Source organism: Arachis hypogaea, chromosome 16, assembly GCF_003086295.3.
Source record: "Arachis hypogaea cultivar Tifrunner chromosome 16, arahy.Tifrunner.gnm2.J5K5, whole genome shotgun sequence".
NCBI classification, from domain to species: Eukaryota; Viridiplantae; Streptophyta; class Magnoliopsida; order Fabales; family Fabaceae; genus Arachis; species Arachis hypogaea.
The window spans coordinates 35,304,065-35,327,562 of NC_092051.1; the positions used below are offsets into that span (position 1 = coordinate 35,304,065).

A 23,498-nucleotide genomic window follows, 5' to 3' on the forward strand; every position below is an offset into this window, starting at 1 on the left:
AAATCTGAAATACCTCAAATTGCATTTAAACATAAATTCAAATCTAACATGAAGAGTTCATAAGCCAAATTGGCTAAATAAGTAATTACCAAGAGAAATAGAGCAACTAAAGTAATAGAATAAATAAAAGTAGATAAGAGAAACTAAATTTAAAAGAACATAGAACCTGAAATGCAGAAGAAGTAAACCTAACTTTTAAGAGAAATCATAATCCTAAATCCTAAGAGAGGGGAGAGAGCCCCTCTCTCTCTCTCTCTAAAACTATATCTAAAACCTAAAATTATGAATAATGAATGTTCTCTCCATGAATGAATGGATTCTCCCACTTTATAGCCTCTAATATGTGTTTTCTGGGCCGAAAACTGGGTCAGAAACTGCCCAGAAATCGCTGGGGGCGAATTTTGCCACATGCAGGTCGCTGAATTGCGCAGATCCACGTGTGCGTGTGAAACCATGCATGCGCATCACTTATCGTCAGGGCAACTATAGCATATTATATATCATTTCGAAGTCCCGGACGTTAGCTTTCCAACGCAACTGAAACCGCCTCATTTGGATCTCTGTAGCTCAAGTTATGACCGTTTGAGTGTGAAGAGATCAGGCTGGACAACTTTGCAGTTTCTTCAACTTCTTGTATTCCTTCCATTTTTGCATGCTTCCTTTCCATCCTCTAAGCCATTCCTGCCTTATAAATCCTGAAATCAATTAACACACATATCAAGGCATCGTATAGTATAAAGGGAGAATTAATATTTGGTAATTTAAAGGCTTGGGAAGCAAGTTTCCAATCATAGCACAAAATTAGGAAGAAAAATGTAAAACTATGTAATTTATATGAATAAGTGAGTAAAGAGTTGATAAAAACCACTCAAATTAACACAAGATAAACCATAGAATAGTGGTTTATCACTAATTTAATAAAAAATAGAGATAAGTAAATTAGTTTTTCTTTATTTATAAAGTAACATTAAAAATATTAAAATTAAAACATATAAAATACTCATTACTTTAAATTATAAGAATTCTAAATTATAAATAAGAATTTGTCCGGTTTATATACAAAATCTCAAAAATATAGTCATAGGTAATCATAATAAATCATAAATAGTTTATTAATAACTTTTTTTTTTAAATTCGGGGTTTTAGCGTTATGATATCTTCTCCTAGTTTGGTTCTTGTATCCTCTCATGAGGCTACCATTTAAGCATATTGCTAGGAGAAGAAAAGAAAAGTTGGCCACCTACTAAGTAGTTGATCCTAATAATAGAGGGTAGAGTTTAAATAAAAAACTGTGTTTTTATCGCTCCATCTCACAAAAATATAAAGTTCAGAATCCAAATGGAATAAACTATAACCTAAACCTCAATTTTTCTACAGAGAAAGTATCTCAAACTGAGAAATTCTCTCTTGATCAAGAACTTGCAATTAATCTTATATTTTACAGTATCTCAATATCCTTACTCTTATGTTATTACTCAAAACTTTGTTTGAGTAACTAAAGATATTTTAAATTTCATCTCATAATCTTTTAAAGATAATTGTAGTGATAAAAATTATTTATACATTGGTTAGTCCAGTAAACAAGTTTAGTGGTAAGTCCTCCTTGAAGACAATAAATCCATTGGTCAGCTAGGGTGATTCTATTGCCTAAGTCTTTGAAAAGATATAATTACTCGAATTTTAAAAACTTTAGCTGAATTAATCAGAGGAAAGAATAGTTTAATAATAGTAAGAAGTAATGATAATGAAACTTCTAATTTATCATCAGAACTACAAGTAGTAAAATTAGAAAAAAAATTTCATAATTAGTCTATAACCCTTATAAGTAAAAATGAAGTCTATAAAAGACAAGCGTTTTGGGAACAAAGAGATAATGAAATATATATGTTAGAATATAACTACCCAAAAACTAATAATAACCATATTATTAACATCCTAAAAGAAGAAAAACTAAAAGAACACCAAAAAATGTTATAAGTTTATTCATATAAGACTTATCCAAATAGGCAAATCCTAACTTTAGGCTAGGAATCAATATACCTATTTTAATGATTTTACGAGATACAAGATTCAAAAAATTTAGAAATTCGCTAATTGCTATACTAAAAGTAATTTTCATGATGGTGCAGTATTTTTTAATTGTTATCCAAACTTTTCTATGAGTCTTAAAATGAATATACCTCTGAACCTCTTAAATTATATATGAAGACACTCAAAGACATTATTGATAAAAAAATATGATCTTTTTGAAGTAATTTATAGAATATTACAAAATTATAAGGATAAACTACAATTTTAGGGCTAAAAGAGATTCATCAAAAGGCGAAACTATTATTCATGCTAATTTATGAAGGTCTTTTGTTCAAACACCTAAAAAACTCCAACATGAAGAACTAATGAAAAATATTCCAGAGGATGTAATAGAAGAAGAAAAAAAAAATAGAAAATACAGAAATTAGAAAAATTATTAGAGAAGGTCCAAACATTAGATTAAGAATGAATAGGTCACAATCAGTCAGAATACTGGATTAACAGAATAAAAAAAATTACTTCTAGACACTCTATAAAGAATTCTATTATAAACAAAAAGTTATAGGAATAAATGACAATAGACCAATTATAGTAACTTCTTTATATAGTTCAGAAACTAATTACTCACCAACTATCTCTCAAATCCTAAGAGTTATAATAAAAGAGGAACCTTTTGAAATTAATTAAATTTGGATTAGTAAAGATTTTAACGCAGAATATAATACAAAATTAAAATAATGATATTTTACTAGATATTATGAAAAAGAAATCATAGAAATAAGAAAAATTTTCTAGTTACTTAATAAAAAATAAAATCAATTTATACTTATTTGAATGGTTCAAAAATTACTTTTTAGATTTCAAAGAAGAAGAAGAAGCTGGTGGTGGTGCGGTGGTTCGGTGCGGTGTGGCAGGGCGGCAAGGCGGCAGGGTGGCGAAGAAGAAGCTGGTGGTGGTGCAGTGCGGTGCGGTGCGGCAGGCGGCAGGCGGCAGCGTGGCGGTGCAGTGGTGCGGTGGTGCGGCAGTCCCCCTTTTCTCCCCCCTCCTCCCCTTCCTCCCCCCTTTTCTCACGCCTCCTTCTCTCTCTCCCCACCCACTTTCTGTATCCCTTTCTTTCTTTTTTTTTTTTAATTTATTTTATATTTATTTTATTTTATAATTTTTTACTGAGGGGTAATTTAGTAATAAAAAAATAAAATTAGTAAAAAGGATGATTTTAAAACAAACTAAAATTTTGGGGACCATTTTGTAACAAAAAAAAAGTTAGGGACGATTCCAATTTTTGACCTCTACATTGGGGACCAAAATCATACTTAACCCTAGATTTTACTATAGTTTACTTAGACGACATACTTGTATACTTTAAAAGAATTAACTAACATATTCAACATCTAAAAATTTTTACCAATATTATAAAAGAAAACGATCTTGTCTTATCTAAAAAGAAAATAAAAATATTTATAACAAGAGTAAGATTTTTGGGTATGAGATTTTTTAAAGAATAATTACTCCAATTAAAAGATTCGTTGAATTTGCAGAAAAATTTTGAGATGAGATTATTGATAAAAAATAACTATAGAGATTCTTAGGATGCCTTAATTATGTAGCATAATTTTTACCAGGAATAAGAAGTTTATTTGAACTTCTATGAAAGATTAAGAAGACAACCTCCTCCTTGGACAGAAAACATGTCTAAGATAGTTTAACAAATTAAAATTATAGGTAAAGAGATTCCTTGTCTAAATATACTAAACTCTAAGGCAAGTTTAATTGTCGAGATGGATGTCTCAGAATTAGGGTACGGATAAAGGTGGATTGACGGGGCTTAAGGTGGCTATGGTCCCCCCAAAATTTTTCAAAAAAAATTAGTAAATAGTAATAATTAATAATATTAAGTATTTTTTATATATAATATTAGAAAAAAATATAAGTTACAGAATTTTGTAAATTAAAGTAACTAAAAACTGCATTATATATTGGATATTTGGAGTATTGTTGCTCTTGTTAACAAATAACTCATTCTAATAATTAATAAAAATAGTTTTATTATACTAGACAGTAGCCCATATTATTAATTAAAGTAGTACTAGTACATCTTTCAAACATTTTTCTTCAAACTATGAGAGACATCAGCGCACACTTTCTCTCTTTTAGTGGCTCTCATTTGTGCAGACTTTTGGTCTTCTACTCTTCTCATTCTAATTTTCTTTCCATACCAAAACAAGACATATGAAGAAAAATCATTGAAGATTTGAAGTGAACAGCGAAATATTAACCATTGAATGCACAACAAAGACTCAAAGAGGTATATTTCAATTTTTTTTAAGTTAATAACAATGTCAAGTATTATTTACATTATTTATTTAAAATAATTAATTTATTTTTTTTATAATGGACAGTGTTCAAAGATTGAAGTGAAAGCAAAACTCAATAGAGTTATTTTTGGGTGAGACTTAAAACAAAAAATAATAAGGTAAATCAATAACTTTATTTTTAGTTATTATATATTTGTGTTTCTAAAATTATTTGTTATTGCTCAATAGATTTAATATTTTTTTTTTAAAAAAAATAACATATATGCAATTATCAGCTATGAAGATTATTAAAACAAGGCTTCGAAACAAGATGGAAGATGAATTTTTAGTAGATTATATGATTGTATATATTGAAAAGGAGATTACTTCAAAATTCACTTCAGAGATGATAATTGATGATTTTAGTTCCATGAAGTATCGTCGAGCAAATTTAAAAATACCAAAATCTTAAAGTATGTAGTTGAACATTGACTTTTATATAATATAATTACTCCTTTGATATATATGCTACAAATAATATTTTTATTAATTTTTGTTATATTTTATATTTAATTGGCCCCTCTTATGAAATTTCTGGTTCTGGGTACGGAGGAGTACTTAAACAAGTTCTTCCATATATATAACAAATTTGAGAGTAAAAGGGGAGATAGGGGTCTCCAAATAGAGGTAATAAGAGTGGTCTTACAGTGTTTAAAAAAAGTTTGATCAATGATGTTCTAATGATAAGTATTTGATCTATTTTTTCATAATACTCTATTTCCTGACGTAGTTTACTATTTTATTTTGCTTGTTCATAAACCGCTATATTCTGTAGCAATTTATGCTTCGATTCTGTTGAGCATAAACTATGGTGGGGTTGTAGCGGTTTATGCTTGTGTGAGTTTGAACATAAACTCGAATAGAGTATAGCGGATTAGGTTTAAGTGGATATTATTCGTAATTAGCGATAGGGTGGAACAGATCATAAAGCTTGGTAAGCTGATACGGTTTATATAGAGTTGAATCAGGACACGAATACATATATATATAAGATACAGATTAGTCAGACAAGATTGACACTCAACCCACACTTTATTTCATAGTTGTAAGAATCGGACCGGATCGGTCGGTTCGACCAAAAAATCGGTGAACCAGACCCAGAACCGGTCCGGTTGAGTGATGTAACCGAATAAGGAAGAGAGCCGTTTCGAACCGGGTTGAACCGGCTGGTTTTGATAAAAACCAAAAAATCGACGGTTTCTGGTTAACCGACCGGTTCAGAAAATTTTTTTATTCCTTTTTCAAAACGACGTCGTTTTGGTTTATTTTTTTTAAAAAAAAAGAAAAGCCCTACGGGCTACCAATCCCCACCCCCACCCGACCCCAGTTTCCACTTTCCCTCCCCTTTTCTCCCCAACCCTAACGGCGCCTAAGCCTAACCCTATCAGCCCTCTGCCAGTCCGCCTCACCTCACTCACCCAGCCCCCAGCCCCTAGCCGCCCGCCGTCATCCTCTTCGTCTCACCGCCAGTCTGAACTCTGAAGGAACCAACTCAACCAAGGGAGTAGGAACAGGACAAATACAGACCCGCCACCCGCGAGCTTGCCGTTGCCGCGAACTCGCCGTTGCCGCGCAGTCGAACTTGCCGTTCCAGCGCCGTCGCCCTCGCCCAGTCGCCGTTGCTTTTCCGGTCAAACTCGCCATTGCCTCGCCCTTCTGCTCTGTGACTCTGTCAAACAGGTAAGCTCCAGTTCTGTAATCTGCTTCTACTCGGTTCTGCACTTGAAGTTTAATGATTGTTCTGTGAAAAATGCATTACACCCGCTCTGTTCTGCATTGCACTTGTAAGTTGTAAACTTACTTTTTTTCTGCACTTCTTGCTGACTTGCTGTTAAGATTATGAATATGCTTGTTGAAATTGTTAAGCTGAATATCCTTGTTGAAAGCTTGAAATATGAAACTGTTGAATATGCTTATTGAAATTGTTAAGCTGAATATCCTTGCTGACTTGTAAGTTGTAAATTTGTTGTTTTGTTGATTTGTACTGGAAATATGAAACTGTTGAATTATATGCTTGATTTGAATCTATGAAATATGAATATATTTGTCTTGCTGAATAGGGAATTTAACTATTTAAGCATTTAAGGTTGCTGTCTTGCTGAATAGGATAGGAACTAGGGAATTTAGTATTGTTATTGTTTTATAATTTTGCGGTTTTGCTACTCCATATTCTTTTAGAATGTCTTTTGCGAATACACCATCAGAAACACCATCTTCACAAGAACAAGGATCAACTACTGATGCATCAATCGGAACCCAAAAAAACAATAATAGAGCAAAAAATGATCCTGCATGGGATCATTGTAAACAAGTTGTGGAGTCTGGAAAAACAATTCTGCTATGCATATATTGTGAGAAGCTTATTAGGGGTGGAGGAATTCATCGGTTTAAGCTTCATTTGGCTGGAAAAGGAGGAGATGTTGAGTCTTGTCGAAAGGTGCCAACTGCAGTGAGACACCAATTCCATGAAAGTATTGAAGAGCTTCGAAGTAAGAAAAGAAAAACTCAAGAACAATATGCCGAAAGTTATAATGCTTGTGATGATGTTGAAAGAGAATTTGACGAGATCGAACGTAATGAGATGCAACAACAACAAAAATCCAGGGTTCCAACATCTATCTCTAGAAAAGGAAAACAAGTCAAAGGTTTACAATCCTATTTTCCATCGGCAACAACACCCGGAGCTCAACCAACTATCAAAAGCGTTCTTCAAAGCAAAAAAATTGTGGAGAAGTGTGATATTGCTATTGCGAAATGGATAGTGGATGCCTCTGTTCCATTTAATGCAGTTAATTCAGCTTACTATCAGCCAATGATTGATGCTATTGCAAGCATGGGTGCAGGGTATAAAGGGCCAAGTTATCCAAGAGTCCGTAGGTATTTGTTGAGTAAATTAGTTGATGATGTGAGGAAAATGATTGATGGTTATCGTGAGATTTGGAAGCAAACTTGATGCACTATTATGGCCGATGGATGGACTGATCGTTGTAGGCGTACTTTGATTAATTTTTTAGTTTATTGTCCTAAAGGAACTGTTTTTCTAAAGTCAACTGATGCTTCTAATATCTCAAAAATTGCTAAAAATTTGTTTAAGTTGTTTAGGGATGTTGTATTGTTTGTTGGTCTTGAGAATGTTGTGCATATTGTAACGGACAATGCTGCAAACTATGTTGCTGCGGGAAGATTGTTGGAGGCTGAGTTTCCTAAATTGTATTGGTCCCCTTGTGCAGCTCATTGTGTTAATCTGATGTTTCAAGATATTGGGAAGTTGCAAGAAGTGAGTCAAACTATGTCACAAGCTTCACTGATCACTAAGTATATCTATAATCATTGCTCTCCACTGTTCTTGATGAGAAAGTTTACAGATGGGCAGGAAATACTTCGTCCAGCTCCAACTCGGTTTGCTACTAATTTCATTGCTTTGCAAAGTATTTTAGCTCAAAAGGATCCTTTGAGAGCTATGGTGACTTCTAAAGAATTTACAAGCTCAGCTTACTCCAAAGAAGCCAAAGCTAAGAAATTTGTGGATCAAGTCTTGGATTCTAAATTTTGGAGTCAATGCACTGATATTGTTAAGCTTACCTCGCCACTTGTTCATGTTTTACGTATTGTGGATAGTGAAGACAGACCTGCCATGGGTTATCTTTATCAAGCTATTTATAAGGCTAGAGAAGAAATGGTGAGGAGGTTTCAGAAAAGAAAGAAGGTTGTTGATCCTTATTTGAAGATTTTGGATACCCGTTGAGATGCACAACTTAAGAAAAATCTTCATGCCGCTGGTTATTGGTTAAATCCAGCTTTTCGATTTAATGCTGGAGAATTTGAAAAGCACAAAGAAACGATTTCTGGCTTGTTGGATGTCATTGAGAAATATGCTTATGATGATCCTGTATTGAATTCTAAGCTAACAAGTGAGAAGAGGATCTTTAAGAATGCTGAGAAAGATTTTGGAAGACCCTCTGCAATACGTGAACGAACCACTGTTATGCCAGGTGAAATTTCTTCATAAATTTGGTCTTTTACTATTGTGATGTATTTATTATGTGATATTTATGATTGTGATAAATTATTTATCTATTTTTTATGTTAAGATCAATGGTGGGAATCTTATGGTTGTGGAGCACCAAATTTGCAAAAGTTGGCTATTCGTGTTTTAAGCCAAACTTGTAGCTCTTCAGGTTGTGAGCGTAACTGGAGTATTTTTGAACATATTCACTCAAAGAAGAGGAATCGGTTAGAGCATCAAAAACTTAATGATCTTGTTTATGTTCACTACAACTTAAGGTTACAACAAAGGTACTTTCTTGATTGTTTTAAGTTGAAAGCATTATTTTAAAATCTTAATCATCACATGAGTAACGAAATATATTGATAACATAAGAACCAAATGAGAAACCAAGTTTATGATCCAATTTGTCTTGATGCATTTGAGGATCATTCGGAATGGATACTGGAAGATTCACTACCATTTTTAACTCTTGAAGAAATTGATGCTTTACGAAATGATCTTGCAAATATGTCTCTTCAATCACCTTAAGATGATTTAGGTATGCTTTTATTTATTTATGAATTTTGATCAACTATGATTTTCGTATGCCTTATAACATGTTTTATATTATTTTTTATCTTGATTTGTGAAACATTATCTATAATGCTAGATCAATTGGATTTGGAAGATGATCGGGAGGATGATGGAGCTAATAATTCTGTGAAAAATGCAAATCAAAATGAAACCAATCAGGATGTAGCTCCACATTTGTCAGATGAAGAGCAACTTGCCGACTTCGAAATCACTCCTTGGATTTAGTTTATGAATTGTTATCCATATTGTGTTTAATTAAGATACTAATGTACTAGTACTAACTACTTTCATGTTTATCTTTGTATTAGTTATATTTAGACTTTGAAATTGTTTTTAAAATGTTGGTAAAGAACTAACGATATGTATTTTGAATTTATTAAGTTTATGACTATTTTTAATATTTTATATTTTTTATTCATGTGAAACCGGTTTTATCGGTTCAACCAGCAGTTTATCAGTTGAACCAATAAACCAATAAACTAGTAATTTGATTGGTTCGATTACCGGTCCGGTTCTTACAACTATGCTTTTATTTAACCCGTACTGAAACCCGTTTCATACTCAACTCTACCCGTAGCGAATCGAGTTGACAATTATATCTGACCGGATTGAATCAGATTCGATACCCGCTGATAAAGTACATGCTATAACCGTTAGCTTCAAACAAATGTTAATAAATGTAAAAGAAACATTTTTTCCAACAATAAATAACCCTACTCCAACAGTAGCAGTTAAACTATGTTAAAGGAGGAGGTGAAAATTACTGCAACAAGCACATGAACATCATCATCGTCATTATGGATAGTTAGTAACAGACACCGTTAACTTCGATTTTGATGCTTCGAAACAAGCAAAGGTAAAATAAATAAAACACAACACACACATTTGGGGGACCCACCATGACCAACCCAGTTGCAAGGTCATAACACTAAAGAAACCAGCTGGTTCTCTTTATTATAATTCAAAGCTCCCTCTTTTCTCTTCTATTGGCATTTGTCAAGATCTGATTTTTCCCTCTCTGCAGGGAGGAACAGCAACAACAAGAAGAAGAAGAAGAAGAAGAGAGAGAAATTGCTGTTTGGTGCGAAAAGTGATCCTCAAGTTGCAATCTTTTTCTTGAGAGAGAAACTGGGTCCGAATCAGATACTTGAGATCTACCACTGTTTCTTCTCTTCAGGTTAAACATCTTCTTCATTGCCATTGCAACATCCTCTCAAGTTGCAATCTTTCTCTTTGTTTTCTCATTCCTCGCAATTTATGTGAATTTGTAGCAACTTCAGCTTTCAATAGAAGCGGTATTCTAAGTGGTGTTAGTAGATAAATCTACATTGTAGTGTGCTGGAAATTACAAAAGGAAGCATAATTCAGTAGCTTTATTGTCTGATTCAACATTTTCCGTTGTGAATTGTAATGATTTTACCTTTTTTTTCTACTTTCATTTTTGGGGTCTATAATTCGGAATTCATAGACAGCTAGGGATTATGATGAATTTCTCTTGCAGAAGCTTGTTGTTTCAAAATTGGGTTACACAATTTTTGAGATCTCTTCCTTTTCATTAGCAAATTTGTTAGTCCTAATCTTAATGGCATTTAATGTAATTGAATTTGCTTCCTCTTCAAAAATGAATTATTTTTAATTTGAGGTTTGAGATCTTAAAAATTTGCCCTTGTTTTTTGGGTGTAAAGGATCAAATTGAGGAAGGCCAAGAGCCCAAGAATATGGGGAGAAAAGGAAATTGGTTTTCTTCTGTGAAGAAAGCTCTGAGTCCTGACTCAAAGGAGAAGAAAGAGGTTTGGATAATGTTTATAACTTATCTCAATTATTCTGATACCCTTCTCTTAGATTAACCAACTTCCTCTGCAGAAATCAAAGAAGAAATGGTTTGGGAAGCAGAAGTTGCAGAGTTCAGGCTCATACCAGGAATCTGATAAAGCACCACCGCTTCTGCCACCAGAAGATGTTAAATTGGCTGATCTTGAAATTGAAAGCGGTCATGATCGTGTTGTTGAAGTTGCAACTGCTGCAGATGTTGAGGAACCTGTTCCTGCTGTTGCAGTTCAGGCACCAGTGGTTAGGGCTGAAGCTGCTACTACCAGTCATACGATTACTCGGTTCTCTGGCAAACCAAAGGAAGAAGTGGCAGCAATCAAGATTCAAACGGCTTTTCGGGGATACTTGGTATGCATTTTAATTTTGATTTAAACACAAATTATTCCTTGTATATGTTCTTTTTTTGAAGAATTATTTTTATTTTTCTTCCCTTTAGCTCCCTCTATGTCACAGTTCATTTAATTCAACATTTGATGAGAATGACTTTAAAAAAAAAAAAACACAGAACTCCCTTGTTTTCATTTGGCCCTTTAACTCATGAACATCAGTTAGTGCAGCTCCATGCCTCCACCTTCAAATCATATGGTGGGAACAAAATGAACTAACTATTCATGATATAGCTGTTGCTACTGTGGCTAACAACATTTTCATAATAAATAATTCCAAGTATTAAATGCAGAAATAAGGGGTGAGAGAGTAATTTAGTCTTTAGGTACAGAAATGATGTGGCTGGCAATCTCTTGTTTACTGGTGAAGTTTTACTTTAGAAGTAGATCTAATTTAAACTCTTATACTTGAATCCAGACAAAAGGACATTTCTTTATGGTTGTGCATATTAATTGCATATAGTTTTGAGGACATCAATGGTAAATTTGGTAATAAATAATGGCTGCCAAAAGGATATGTTACTATCTGCATTACCTTTCAAACTAAGTTTGGTTTTGAAATCATTTTAGGCAAGAAGAGCACTGCGGGCTTTAAGAGGACTGGTCAGATTGAAGTCATTGATGGAAGGGCCCATTGTTAAGCGCCAAGCGATAAGTACCCTTCGCTCTATGCAGACTTTAGCTCGTGTGCAAGGTCAGATTCGTTCTCGGAGGATCAGAATGTTAGAGGAGAATCAGGCTCTGCAGCGACAGCTCTTGCAGAAGCATGCAAAAGAGCTCGAGAGCATGCGGGTATGCTTTTTCATTTCCTTTATTATCTCTAATTGTGTGCTCTTTTATAAGAACATTTATTTATTTAAATTTTTAACATAGTATTTGGAAAATTTTTTAACTGTTATCAAATTGTCATAATAGATTGGCGAGGAATGGGATGACAGCTTACAATCGAAAGAACAGATTGAAGCCAAGTTACTGGGCAAGTATGAGGCTGCTATGAGAAGAGAAAGGGCACTGGCTTATGCATTCACTCATCAGGTTTTGCATTGATCCTTTCCTTTTGGATTCACTATCTTCAGAGCCTTAAACATGTGCTGTCTCGTCTCATTTTTGCATAATCCGATTCTATTTTTGGTTGATTCCTGTCATCAATGGTGGTACTTGGCTACCTGAAATATATATTTTGACTGAATAACAGTCTTTGCCTGTGATATAAGTTACATCAATGAGTTTTAAGTTTATTGATTTTTAAAACAAATTAAGTTCGGAGTTTGATATTTGCTAAAATCTTGATTTGACAGCAAAACGGGAAGAGCTCATCTAAATCTATGAATCCCATGTTCATGGATCCAACCAATCCTAGCTGGGGTTGGAGTTGGCTGGAACGATGGATGGCAGCTCGACCTTGGGAGAGCCGTGGCATGATGGATAAAGAGCTGAACGACCATTCATCCATAAAAAGCTCAAGCCGCAGCATTACCGCTGGGGAAATCAGCAAATCATTTGCTCGTTTCCAGCTAAATTCTGAAACGCACTCTCCAACGGCCAGCCAAAATCCCGGCACACCTAGCTTCCAGTCCCATTCGGCTCCTCCCAAGGCACCGGCTTCTCCAGCAGTTGCTAGGAAACTGAAGAAGGGGAGTCCAAAGGGCAGCTTGGTTTTGGAAGATGACTCCAAAAGCATGGTCAGTGTACAGTCAGACCGGTTTCGGAGGCACTCCATCGCCGGATCATCAGTGAGGGATGATGAGAGCCTTGCCAGCTCTCCATCAGTTCCAAGTTACATGGTGCCAACTCAATCTGCAAAAGCCAAGTCCAGGACACAAAGTCAAAGTCCATTAACCATGGAAAATGGGAAAACAGATAAGGGTTCCTTTGGGACTGCAAAGAAGCGTCTTTCTTTTCCGGCTTCACCTGCCAGACCACCCCGGCGGCATTCAGGTCCCCCGAAGATAATAGAAAGCAGTTTAAATGCAGAATTCGCCGTGAGCAACGGTGCGGCCAGTTGATTATACTGCTAAAGTGAAAGGATTGTTGAAGACATTGAAGGTAGGATTGGAAACATCAGGGAAGAAATAAGACACAAGTTTATTTGAATTGAGTGTTTCATTTGTTTATTTATCCTAATTAATTATTATGTGTATCTAACGTTTCTTGAAACCTATTGATTTGGGGTGAAAGTTTCTTTACACATTAAATTTATCTCTTATGTATTATTTTCATTCTCACTATTTGCTGCCCTTAGGGGAAGGAAGAATTCATGATGTTCATATGACAGACCCATCAAGGACAAGAGTGTCATCGTTCTATTAAAGTTCTTGATTTTTTTTCTTTTTATTGTGATATAAAATGTACATTTTGTTCTGTTGTCTCATTCATTTGATGCTACGATCAAATTATACTATAGCTTACAATTCTATTCTTGTCGGCATTAGTTCTTGGTACACTTCCCATCAATGCAACGAATTATTAGATTACATACAAAACAAAAGGCTTAAACAAATAATAATATCTGGTAAATATGAATAGCATTATTAATGATCTGTTATGGTGCAAGGGTTGGTTGGGGATACTTGTATTATTGTGAAGGGGTAGTTGAAATGGATGCTTCCAACCCGTTGAAGTGTATTATGATTATGATGGGAGCTGCCAACTCATTGATACTTCTTGCCTCAATTAAGTTAGAAACCGAGGGGAATAATTAGGAATACGATTAGATATTATTGAGAACTAATCTCTCGTTTTTCAATTTAATTGGCCTCATCTTTTGCGTTTAGTAGTTGTGTTAGAAAACAAAGTATATTATATAATTGTTAAATATGTATCAGAATTTATTCCTTAGCCCATTCTCACCAAGGGAGTTTAGATGACTCAACTTCTTTTTGAACCTTTTAAACAAAAAAGGAAAAAGTAAAAGAAAAACTGAAAAGGACCGACAAACCCAGGGTATTAACTGAATTTGGACCACCATTGCCCCCCATTGGTCTTGCACGAGACCCGGCTGCCAGTAGCTGTATGGAACATCAAATTTCCAAAGGTAAATAAATAAGGGGGTACAGCCGAGAGCCGAGACTTGGAGTTAGTGGCAGAATCTGCTGCCTCACAAGAAGCTGTACCCAGGTTCAAGTCTTATGAGAGAAAAATGAACCCTTAAATGAACTCATATAGAATGTGTGAATGTGTTGTGCCAGAAATCATTTTTCATATAAAAAGAAAACTGGTGTAATTGTCCAATATTGATAATTGAGGTGTTTTATAGGTTTGTAGCTGTAGCACAATACGTAGGAGTGTGTTCGACGGATCCAGAAATATTACTCTGGAGGGGCCAATAACATATATAATATTAAAAAATTATACAAAAAATTATATAATATAAAATGTATTACAAAAATATATCGATAGAGAATATATTTTAAAGTACAAAAAATATGTATGTACTTTTTATTAACGAAGTGGTCGATTTTTCGTATCATAAAATTTATCGATAATAGAATCTGTGTCAAATTTTTCAGCAATTTTCTTTTTAATATAATTAAAAGACAATTAGCAAGAAATTAACCTTTCATTTTGTTTATGAGTTATTCTTCACAATATTCATCGCTAAAAAAGATCTCTCAGTTGTAATAGTTAAAACAGAGAAAATTAATACCAAATGAATCAAGAAGGATACTCACAAGAAGAAAAAAAAAAATCCACTTTATGGAATTTGAAACATTTTATTTAATTAAAAAATATTAGTAATAATATCTTGTTAGATTTTTTTAATATTGTTACTTACTTTTTTAGATATTAGAAATCATTAATATTTAGGTTAGGCTAAACTTTTATTTATATTAGACTAAATACTAAATAAATTTTAAAAAAAATTAAATCATACTTAATAACTTATTACTGTTAATCTTTTTTTTAAAAAAGTTGGGGGGGGGGGCCGAGGCCTCCACTCGCCCCCCTTAGGTCCGTCTCTGGGACTCGTCAGTGATTTGGCGAAACGTGGAACATGTGTCATTACCAGAACAACACGCGGAGGGCGTGTTTCACCGATTCCCTGTAGCTTTGCCCAGAGATTCGTCGCAGACGTGGAAGCACCCCGACAACATAGAGGGGGCGTGTTGTGTCATCCGTTCAGAGATTTCAAGGAGCTTTTACAGAGATTTGCTGCACATTTCTAAGGAATTGCAGCAACTTTTACAACACGTGGATGAGATGTTGGAAGTGTGTCTGTATGCAAGAGACAGCTCCTTTCTCCGGGAACAAGCGACGTAGATTACAAGCTCTTTAAATTGAGCTCAACCCCCTTTTGTTGCATGTAAAGAATGAATATAAAAGAGAGGAATTTTGAGAGAGAAGAGTTCTGCGATGAAGAAGAGAGTTAGTAGCTTGTTAAAAAAAAAGAGAGATTATACTTAAAAAAAAATTATAATTTTATATTTATAAAAAATAGTAGGTGATTATACGGTAGTCAAAAAACATATTATAAATTATTTGGATCATCCTATTTATGTAAGTTGATAAATTTTATTTATTTTTTGTAGTTAAATTTTTTTAGTTTTAATTAATATTTTTTAGTGTTAGCATCATATATTGGTATATAGCATTGTTATTTTAGTATTATTATTTTTACTTGTATTTAACATTGTTATATTATTTAAATTTGTAATTATTAAATTGAATAAATAAGATAAATATTAAACTATTTTCGAATAAATATGAATATATATAGTTTTTATTTTTTTGTTATGATATTATTATTTTTGTGTAGAATTAATAAATAATTTAAATATTAATAAATAAATAAACATTGTTATTTTCGAATTTCTGTTGTATTTTAATTTTCTGTTGTCATAATATGTTTTTATTTTAATTTGTATTTAGTTAACTTAATGAGTAATAAAAATATTAATAAATATTTGATATTTATGAAAATAAATAAGTAATATAACTATCAGAAAGTAATTTTCTTCCATTATTTGTTATAATAACTATTTGAGGATAATAATATTATTATATTTTATTTTATCTTTATTAAAAGTAATAAATAATTTAAATATTAATAAATAAATTTTTTAGTTTAATTTTTATGTATTTAAACTAATAAATAAATAGCATAATATAATATTTTTTATTTAGTTTAAAGTAATATAATAAACAATTATTTATTATAATCTTCATTCATTTAAACTAATAAATATATTTAATGAATAAACATATTTTTGTTGTACCAGCCTAACAAGAATCATATGGTCCATAAACTTGATCCATCGGAGACGTGGAATCCGATGGCAGATGACGTCTTACAAACAACATGATTCTACCACATTTCAAAAATTGGTTGATCGGAGGATATGCTTCCTTACTATCTGCTTTCGTGGAAAGGCGAAGGCCGAAGACTTACACCTTTGTATTGCCAGTGGGTGAGGTTACTGTTACATTAGAAGACGTGGCTCATATATTTGGTCTACTGATTGATGGAGAGGTTGTGAGCGGTTAGACAAATAGTAGTCATGACTTCTTGAGTAGCCAGAGTATCGCGATTTTCGATAGCGAACCCGTTGTGAGTAGTTCCTCCAAATCTTATATAAAGCTGGCATGGATTCGCTATATTAGAGACAGAGTGCCGTTGGATACTTTGGAATCTATTTAGAGATATATCAAATGCTAGATTTTTTGTTTGCTGGGTTCAACCCTATTCGCGAATAAGTCGACGGCCTATGCCCATGCGAAGTATCTCCCAATACTCCACAATTTTCAGCGGATCCACACTTACATTTGGGGTCCAGCATGTCTCGCGCATCTTTACAGGCACTGTGCCATGCATCACGATACGATTTCAAGGAGATAGATGGCCCTCTTAATCTTTTATTTGCTTAGGCATGGAAGCGAATGCCGTGTATTGCACCCGTTCCGAGACAGCACCTTGCAGCGGCTGACGTATCAGTTGTTTGGAGATAACAGTTCCTATTTTACTTGTATATTTTATTGACGATACATATTTGATTGATGGCACATATTTTAATATTTTTAATGTTATGTGTTGCAGGTGGAGTCATTCCCCATGATCCATAGCATGGTTATCAAAGACCAAAGTGACATTTAGGTAGGAAATAGACTACATGGAGGAGGTTAGTATTTTTGCTTTGTGTGTGTTAATATCCAACATGATATTAAGTTTCTAATTTTCTAATAATATGTTGTAGGTTCTCTGGCGGCTATACAAAGGATTGATCATACCCGGCGAGCTTCATGGACACTTTGAGGTGTGTGACACTATTGTTCCATTATTATCGTTTAAGTGTGTCGAATGGCACCCTGCGAACTAAGTGATGTGTCAATTCGGGTATGCACAACTCGCCCTGGAGCTAACAAAAGTAATTAGAGAAAAAGAGCATTATATCACACTTCATGGAGTGCAACTTCATGACTGGAAGGTTTTACATGCGAGATGGATAGAGGAATGGGCAACCGCCACAACACTCGATTGCGAGAGCTGCACCCCCTTCCGACTTGGGACTTTAGACTGTCAGCTGATTACCGTGATTGGTATGTGGGTTTATTCGGAGTATGGCTGAGATTGTCAGAGCAAGTTCCTCAGTATCCACCTTAGCCATCAACACCTCAGGGACCACTTCGGTATGTAGTGTTTGAACCATTTTCTTATTATCTCCCATAGTAATTAGACCACAGCCAACATAGTCAGCACAACCACCACAGCCAACCCAGCAACCACGGCCAGTCCAGCCATCACAGCCACCATAACCAGCACAGTTGGCACAGTCAGCACAGCCAGCCCAACCACCACATTTAGCCCATCCAACACAGTCACCTATAATAACTCACAAAAGTTAGCATATAACTTAATAATACAAACACAATGACCAACAAATATATTAATTGATAAAATTAACTTAAAAATATAAACACAACGACTAACACAGACATTATTAATTAATAAAATTAACATAAAATATATGAACACAACGACCAACAAAGATCTAGAGACCACCACTATCACCAACTCCACTCAGTCCAGCACGCTGAGGATGTCGACTACGACTATAACCCCGTCTACCATAGACATGGCATATTCGAGGACCACACATTTCTCGTGAATCCATTTCATTCGGGTAGCGGGTCAATTTGGGACGACCTTTCGATATTCGCCTGAAGGTGGGATTAGCGACCAATTTTGGTCCCGGATAAGCAGGCCATGTCTCCAGATCGTCTAATGGTATGAACTCAATTCTGTAGACCTCGCAAACTTCTGTCATCTTGTACACATCATTTACATACACCTGCCAATCGAGGCGCTGGTTAGCACATCAAGCTATAACGTGACGACATGGTATTCGTTTCACCTGAAAGTGCCCACAGTCACAAGTTTGCTGCCCAAGATCAACTGCTAACACCTTTCTATTAGGCATTTTGTGCACCTCAAACACCTCATTTCACCTGTCACACTGATGCACAACTATATTTCCAGCACGTTGCATATTTGCTTCTATCCGCTGAGTGGCAAATATAGAGTAAGTAAATCCAGCACGCTTGCGATCATGAGCCTCAACACTCTTCCACGTAAATAGCTCGTTTAACCGATAATATGTTGCTCGAATGAGTGTCAACACAGGAAGATTTCGGGCACCCTTCAACACTGAATTAATGCACTCGACAAGGTTCGTCGTCATGTGCCCCTATCAATGTCCCTTGTCAAATGCCAATACCTAGTTCCTAACTCTGATGGCATCGCACCACCGGGCATATGCTTCGCCTTGATGTTGTACTCCTCCACTGTCCTTGAATACCCTATGTTGACAACAAGTTTTTTCAAGTGTGGAACTTTGAATGCCCATAAGAAGTTGCTATCGATGTGCCTAATACAGAATATCCACCATGCTCTTGGAAGTTGCCAATCACTTCCGAAACGATTTACTACTACCCGGATTGACTCATGTTGGTATGAGATTATATACCCATGACGTATTTTCTAACAAGATGCCTTCATAAATTACTGAGAAAAAAGTGTTACATATCAGCAGTCTCCCCGCTCCATGAGAGCAAAAGCAATAGGCACAATGTTCTGGTTCGCATTTTGTGCAACAACAAAAAGTGCACCTTTGTATTTTCCGTAAAGGTGTGTGCCGTCAACCTGAACTAGAGGCTTGGAATTCTTGAACGCTCTAATGCATGGATTGAAACTCCAAAATATGCGGTAAAGTATCCTAACGCCGTCCACCTCCTCACTACCATTATACACAGGTCGTGTTTCTATTTTGATAATTGAGCTAGGCATCTTCTAAACTATGACCGAGAACCACTATGACAAAGCTTGGTAAGATTTTTTCCAACCACCGAAAACTTTATCTATGGACTTCTGCTTTGCCAACCAAGCCTTTTGGTAACTGATGGTATAGTTGAACCCTGACTAGACTTCCGCAATTATAGATTTCACTTTCATACACGGGTCATTCTCAATTAATGGCCTTATAGCCTCAGGAACCGTGTCCGAGTCCAACTTGGAATGATCTTGTGAAATCGTTCCCATGGTGTACGTGTGCCTACCATTGTATCTCCGTATCTCCCAACAACTTATTTTTCGTATCAAGCTAGCTCGAATAAGCCAGTTGCACTCACAACTATATGTCTTGCATTTGGCATAGAACGTCTGTGGCTTGGACTCATAAATATTGTAGTCGACTCCTCTAGAGATAATATAACTTCTAATTGCTACAACAACCGACTTTCTAGAATTATATTCCATTCTGATCCTGAACTCTCCATCCTTAGGATCAGCAACACCTACACAAAAAAGAAATCGTCACTCATTGATCCATCCAAAATATAAATTAAAAAAATGTATTATTTACTACTCACATACCTATGTTTGATATTCGGAAAATTCCGGTGCGTGCATCGCGTCAAGATCCAAGTTATACATAAAAGGTGGAACGTCCATCGATTGAGTGGCTGCAGGAGGAACCACTACATTTTCTACTGTTGTCTCACCTCCCACATCACCATCCTCGTCTTCGTCGCTGGCTTCATAAGTAACTTTGAAGTCCTCTTCGCTATCACTGTTCATTCCTTCGTACATTTCATCTCTATCATCTTCTATATCTGAATCATGTTGAATCCCATCTTCCTCTATATTTTCAAACTCAACATACAACTCAATCTTTGGCTGTCGCACCTGATTCTATCGGTGAATATGGAACATATTCTGCATACTTGCTTTATTAATGATCGGTATAATATCAAACTATATTAGATCAACAAATACTATATGGGATTATGGTATAGAATATTGCTCACTCTCCTCAATATATCATTCTCCATGCTTTGACAGAGACTGTTTTGAAGCTCTATGAATGTCATGGTGCATGGAACCACATATGAAAATAGATTCTCACACGCAAAACTCACTCCCTCATGAGTATTCTGTATAATCTCAGGGTTGCCACCAAATTTGCGTTGCTCTCTATCACACCACAAATAACTCTCCTCTTTGCAATAAAATGGTATTGAGCTTTGACTTATATAGGACGAGCACTCAACACACAGGTCACGTGTTGCATTGCCAACGTATCATACTATGACACATATGCAGCACGCTCCCACGTCTTGAAAACACGCCCTCCACGTGTTGACCATGCCCAACCTGACACATCAACTTATCTGGAATTAAACCAAATACCCCCATTTTCACTAAACACACCAACAATATTTCCATATTATAAAAAATCAGCCGGTTATTTCAAATAAGATATCTTTATGTAAAAATCTATTGTGAACTGTTAATTTATTTTTTTTATATTTTTTGTTTTCTTTAAGTTAAGAAGAAATAAAATATAATTTTCTTTATCTATAATACTATTTGTATGTACCCTACCCCACAACTAAGTCAGGTTCGAAATAAATGAAGCCCAATCAATACTCTACAAATATCAGTGTTCAAATCTATATTACTACCTACCCGACTTCGTGGAGGTCGGATACGTCGACATGGGCTTATAACTGCTTGTTTAAATAATTAACTAACCCCTAAGATATCTCCTATTAATCTAGAAGGGAGATCTCAATAACCTTCCTAATAAAAGGGAACAATTATCCACCATCGAAGGTGAAACCACTTTATAAAGTGGTTATCGACTCACCACTTATAACTATAAACACCTTCACACCCTCAGGTATTCTTCAAACTCTAATCTACATAAAAAACTATCCAAAACCCTTGCTAACTTAAGCACCGGTGCCCCTTACAAGTATGGGTGAATGCGGATCAGATCGGATCGGATATGGCTAAAATCTTGATCCTATCCACATTAAAATTATCAGATCGGATCAGATCCAATATCTGCGATTTTTATGCTTGGATCCGATCCGCACATTTGCGGATCAGATTCGGATCGGATCTCGGATATATCCGCAAAACATATAAATATTTTAAAAAGCTTATTTTTATTTAAAAAGTATCAATAAAATACTATTTTTCTAATCTTTTAAACATGTTTACTCTTAAAATATTATTACACATACTTTTCTTAAATAATAAAAATAAAATAATACAACATATATGATAATTATTAGTTGAAATAAAACATAAAAATAATATTTACTTATTTATTTATTTTTGTAGATCCGCGGATATGCGGATACCTACATGAAATCTGCAATCCGATCCAATAACCTTGCGGATCCGATCCGATCTGATAACCTTGCGGATTGGATCGATATCCGTAATTTTCGGATCGAATTCGGATAAATACCGTGAAATTTGACACCCCTACTTGCAGATACCACCCCTACCTTTACCAAGACGTTATACGGCAGCACCTCAATACCAGAAAACGTCGGACGCTATCCCAAAAGGAGCTTGGGCCTCACATTCAGGCCCAAATCACAATTTTAAGTAACTCTTGAAACATTGCCATCGTTGCTAGGGACCTAGTAATAGACACCATACGATGTCAAAAAATATTCTAGAAGGCAGAAACACGACTTCTGATTCAGAGGCCTATGAAAAAAGCAACACAACGATGATCGTGCAATTGTCATACCTCCCCGACAAATAAGGGAAAAGGCGTTGCTGGAGATACACATCTTACAAATTAAGGAGGATGAAGAATAAGCTCAGAAGTCCATCAATCAGAAGGATCGAGAGAAAAAAAATCCTATAGAGCTCATGAGATTGGTTCACATGCATCAAGGTCGGCTAGAGCAGCTTGACGTGCAGGCAGAAGTCGGCTAATTAAGAAATCGATATAGAGAATGCGTTGAGAGTATAGTTCTTAACCAGTTAAGATCCGTCTTGTTAATTTAGAAAAGTTGTCACGAAATTTAGAAATAAAAATACTGGGAGTATGAATCCCAGGTCGTCTCCCAACGAGTTGCAGGAAAGGGTGCTAACTTATTAATCAGGAATTTTCAAGAGAGTTTGAGTTGAATAATGAGCAATTAAATAATTATAAATTAAAGTAATAAAACTAAGAATGATTATTAATATTTTAATAAAAATCCTTGACTGAGAAATGATTAATTGGAAGTTCTATCCTTGTTGGGATCTCTTAAGTGTAGTATCAAAAAGGTTATTGTTTTCACTTAGTTAACCCTTACTAAATAAAGGAAAGTCAAGTGATTGAGCTAATCCTTATTCGCAAATCCTAGTCCTCTCCCTTGGAAGGTCTAGCGTTAGTAAATACAGAACTAGCCAACAACTTCCAATTTAACCAACACTTAAGCCTTCCAACTCAAGTGTCTCCTTTTAATCAACCCCCATGTCAAGTTTGGGAAATCTACTCCATTGACATGAATATAATACTCAGAAAAATATAAGAAGACATAATAAATTAATTAAAATAAAATAGAGACTGAAAATTAATTAAAATAAAAGTAATCATCTTTATCAATAATCCATGAAAATAATCCAATTGTAATTCTAAATAAAGTAAATAAGGATATGGAAGAGTAAGGACAAAGTAAACAAACTAGAATAATGTCTTCAACGGAGGTATTGACTCTTCAATATCCAAAGCAAAAGCAATAACTAGGAATGTAAAGAGAAACTAGAGGAGGAGTAACTCTCTCTCTCTAGATTCAGATCTAAAACTAAAAGTAATCCTAATATTAATGTGTATCTCCGTCTATGCGTGTGTGTTTAGTCTCTGCTTATTCCCTGGCTCTATTCTGTGTTTCTGGGCCGAAACTTGGGTCAAAACGTGGCCCGAAATCGCACCCAGCATTTTCTGTTAATTTGCAGATCGCGCAGGTCACGCGTACGCGTCGTCCACGCGTTCGCGTCATTCAGCGATTTTCCTTGTCACGCGTACG

The 23,498-nt window shown here is 35.0% G+C and overlaps 2 protein-coding genes across 2 annotated transcripts; both read left to right on the forward strand.

Annotated features, from left to right (window-relative positions):
* The first annotated feature begins 7,347 nt into the window (after positions 1–7,347).
* On the forward strand, positions 7,348–9,192 carry LOC112756990 (uncharacterized). The gene is made up of 3 exons (XM_025805590.1): positions 7,348–8,125; positions 8,183–8,377; positions 9,044–9,192. Exons 1-3 carry the CDS (start codon positions 7,348–7,350, stop codon positions 9,190–9,192), a joined length of 1,122 nt encoding a protein of 373 aa, XP_025661375.1.
* A 628-nt stretch (positions 9,193–9,820) lies between these two features.
* LOC112759023 (protein IQ-DOMAIN 2) lies at positions 9,821–13,554 on the forward strand. The gene is made up of 6 exons (XM_025807834.3): positions 9,821–10,144; positions 10,653–10,757; positions 10,831–11,145; positions 11,754–11,975; positions 12,099–12,218; positions 12,482–13,554. The coding sequence occupies exons 2-6, from the start codon at positions 10,686–10,688 to the stop codon at positions 13,187–13,189; spliced, it is 1,437 nt and encodes a 478-aa protein (XP_025663619.1). The 5' UTR covers positions 9,821–10,144; positions 10,653–10,685; the 3' UTR covers positions 13,190–13,554.
* The last annotated feature ends 9,944 nt before the right edge of the window (positions 13,555–23,498 follow it).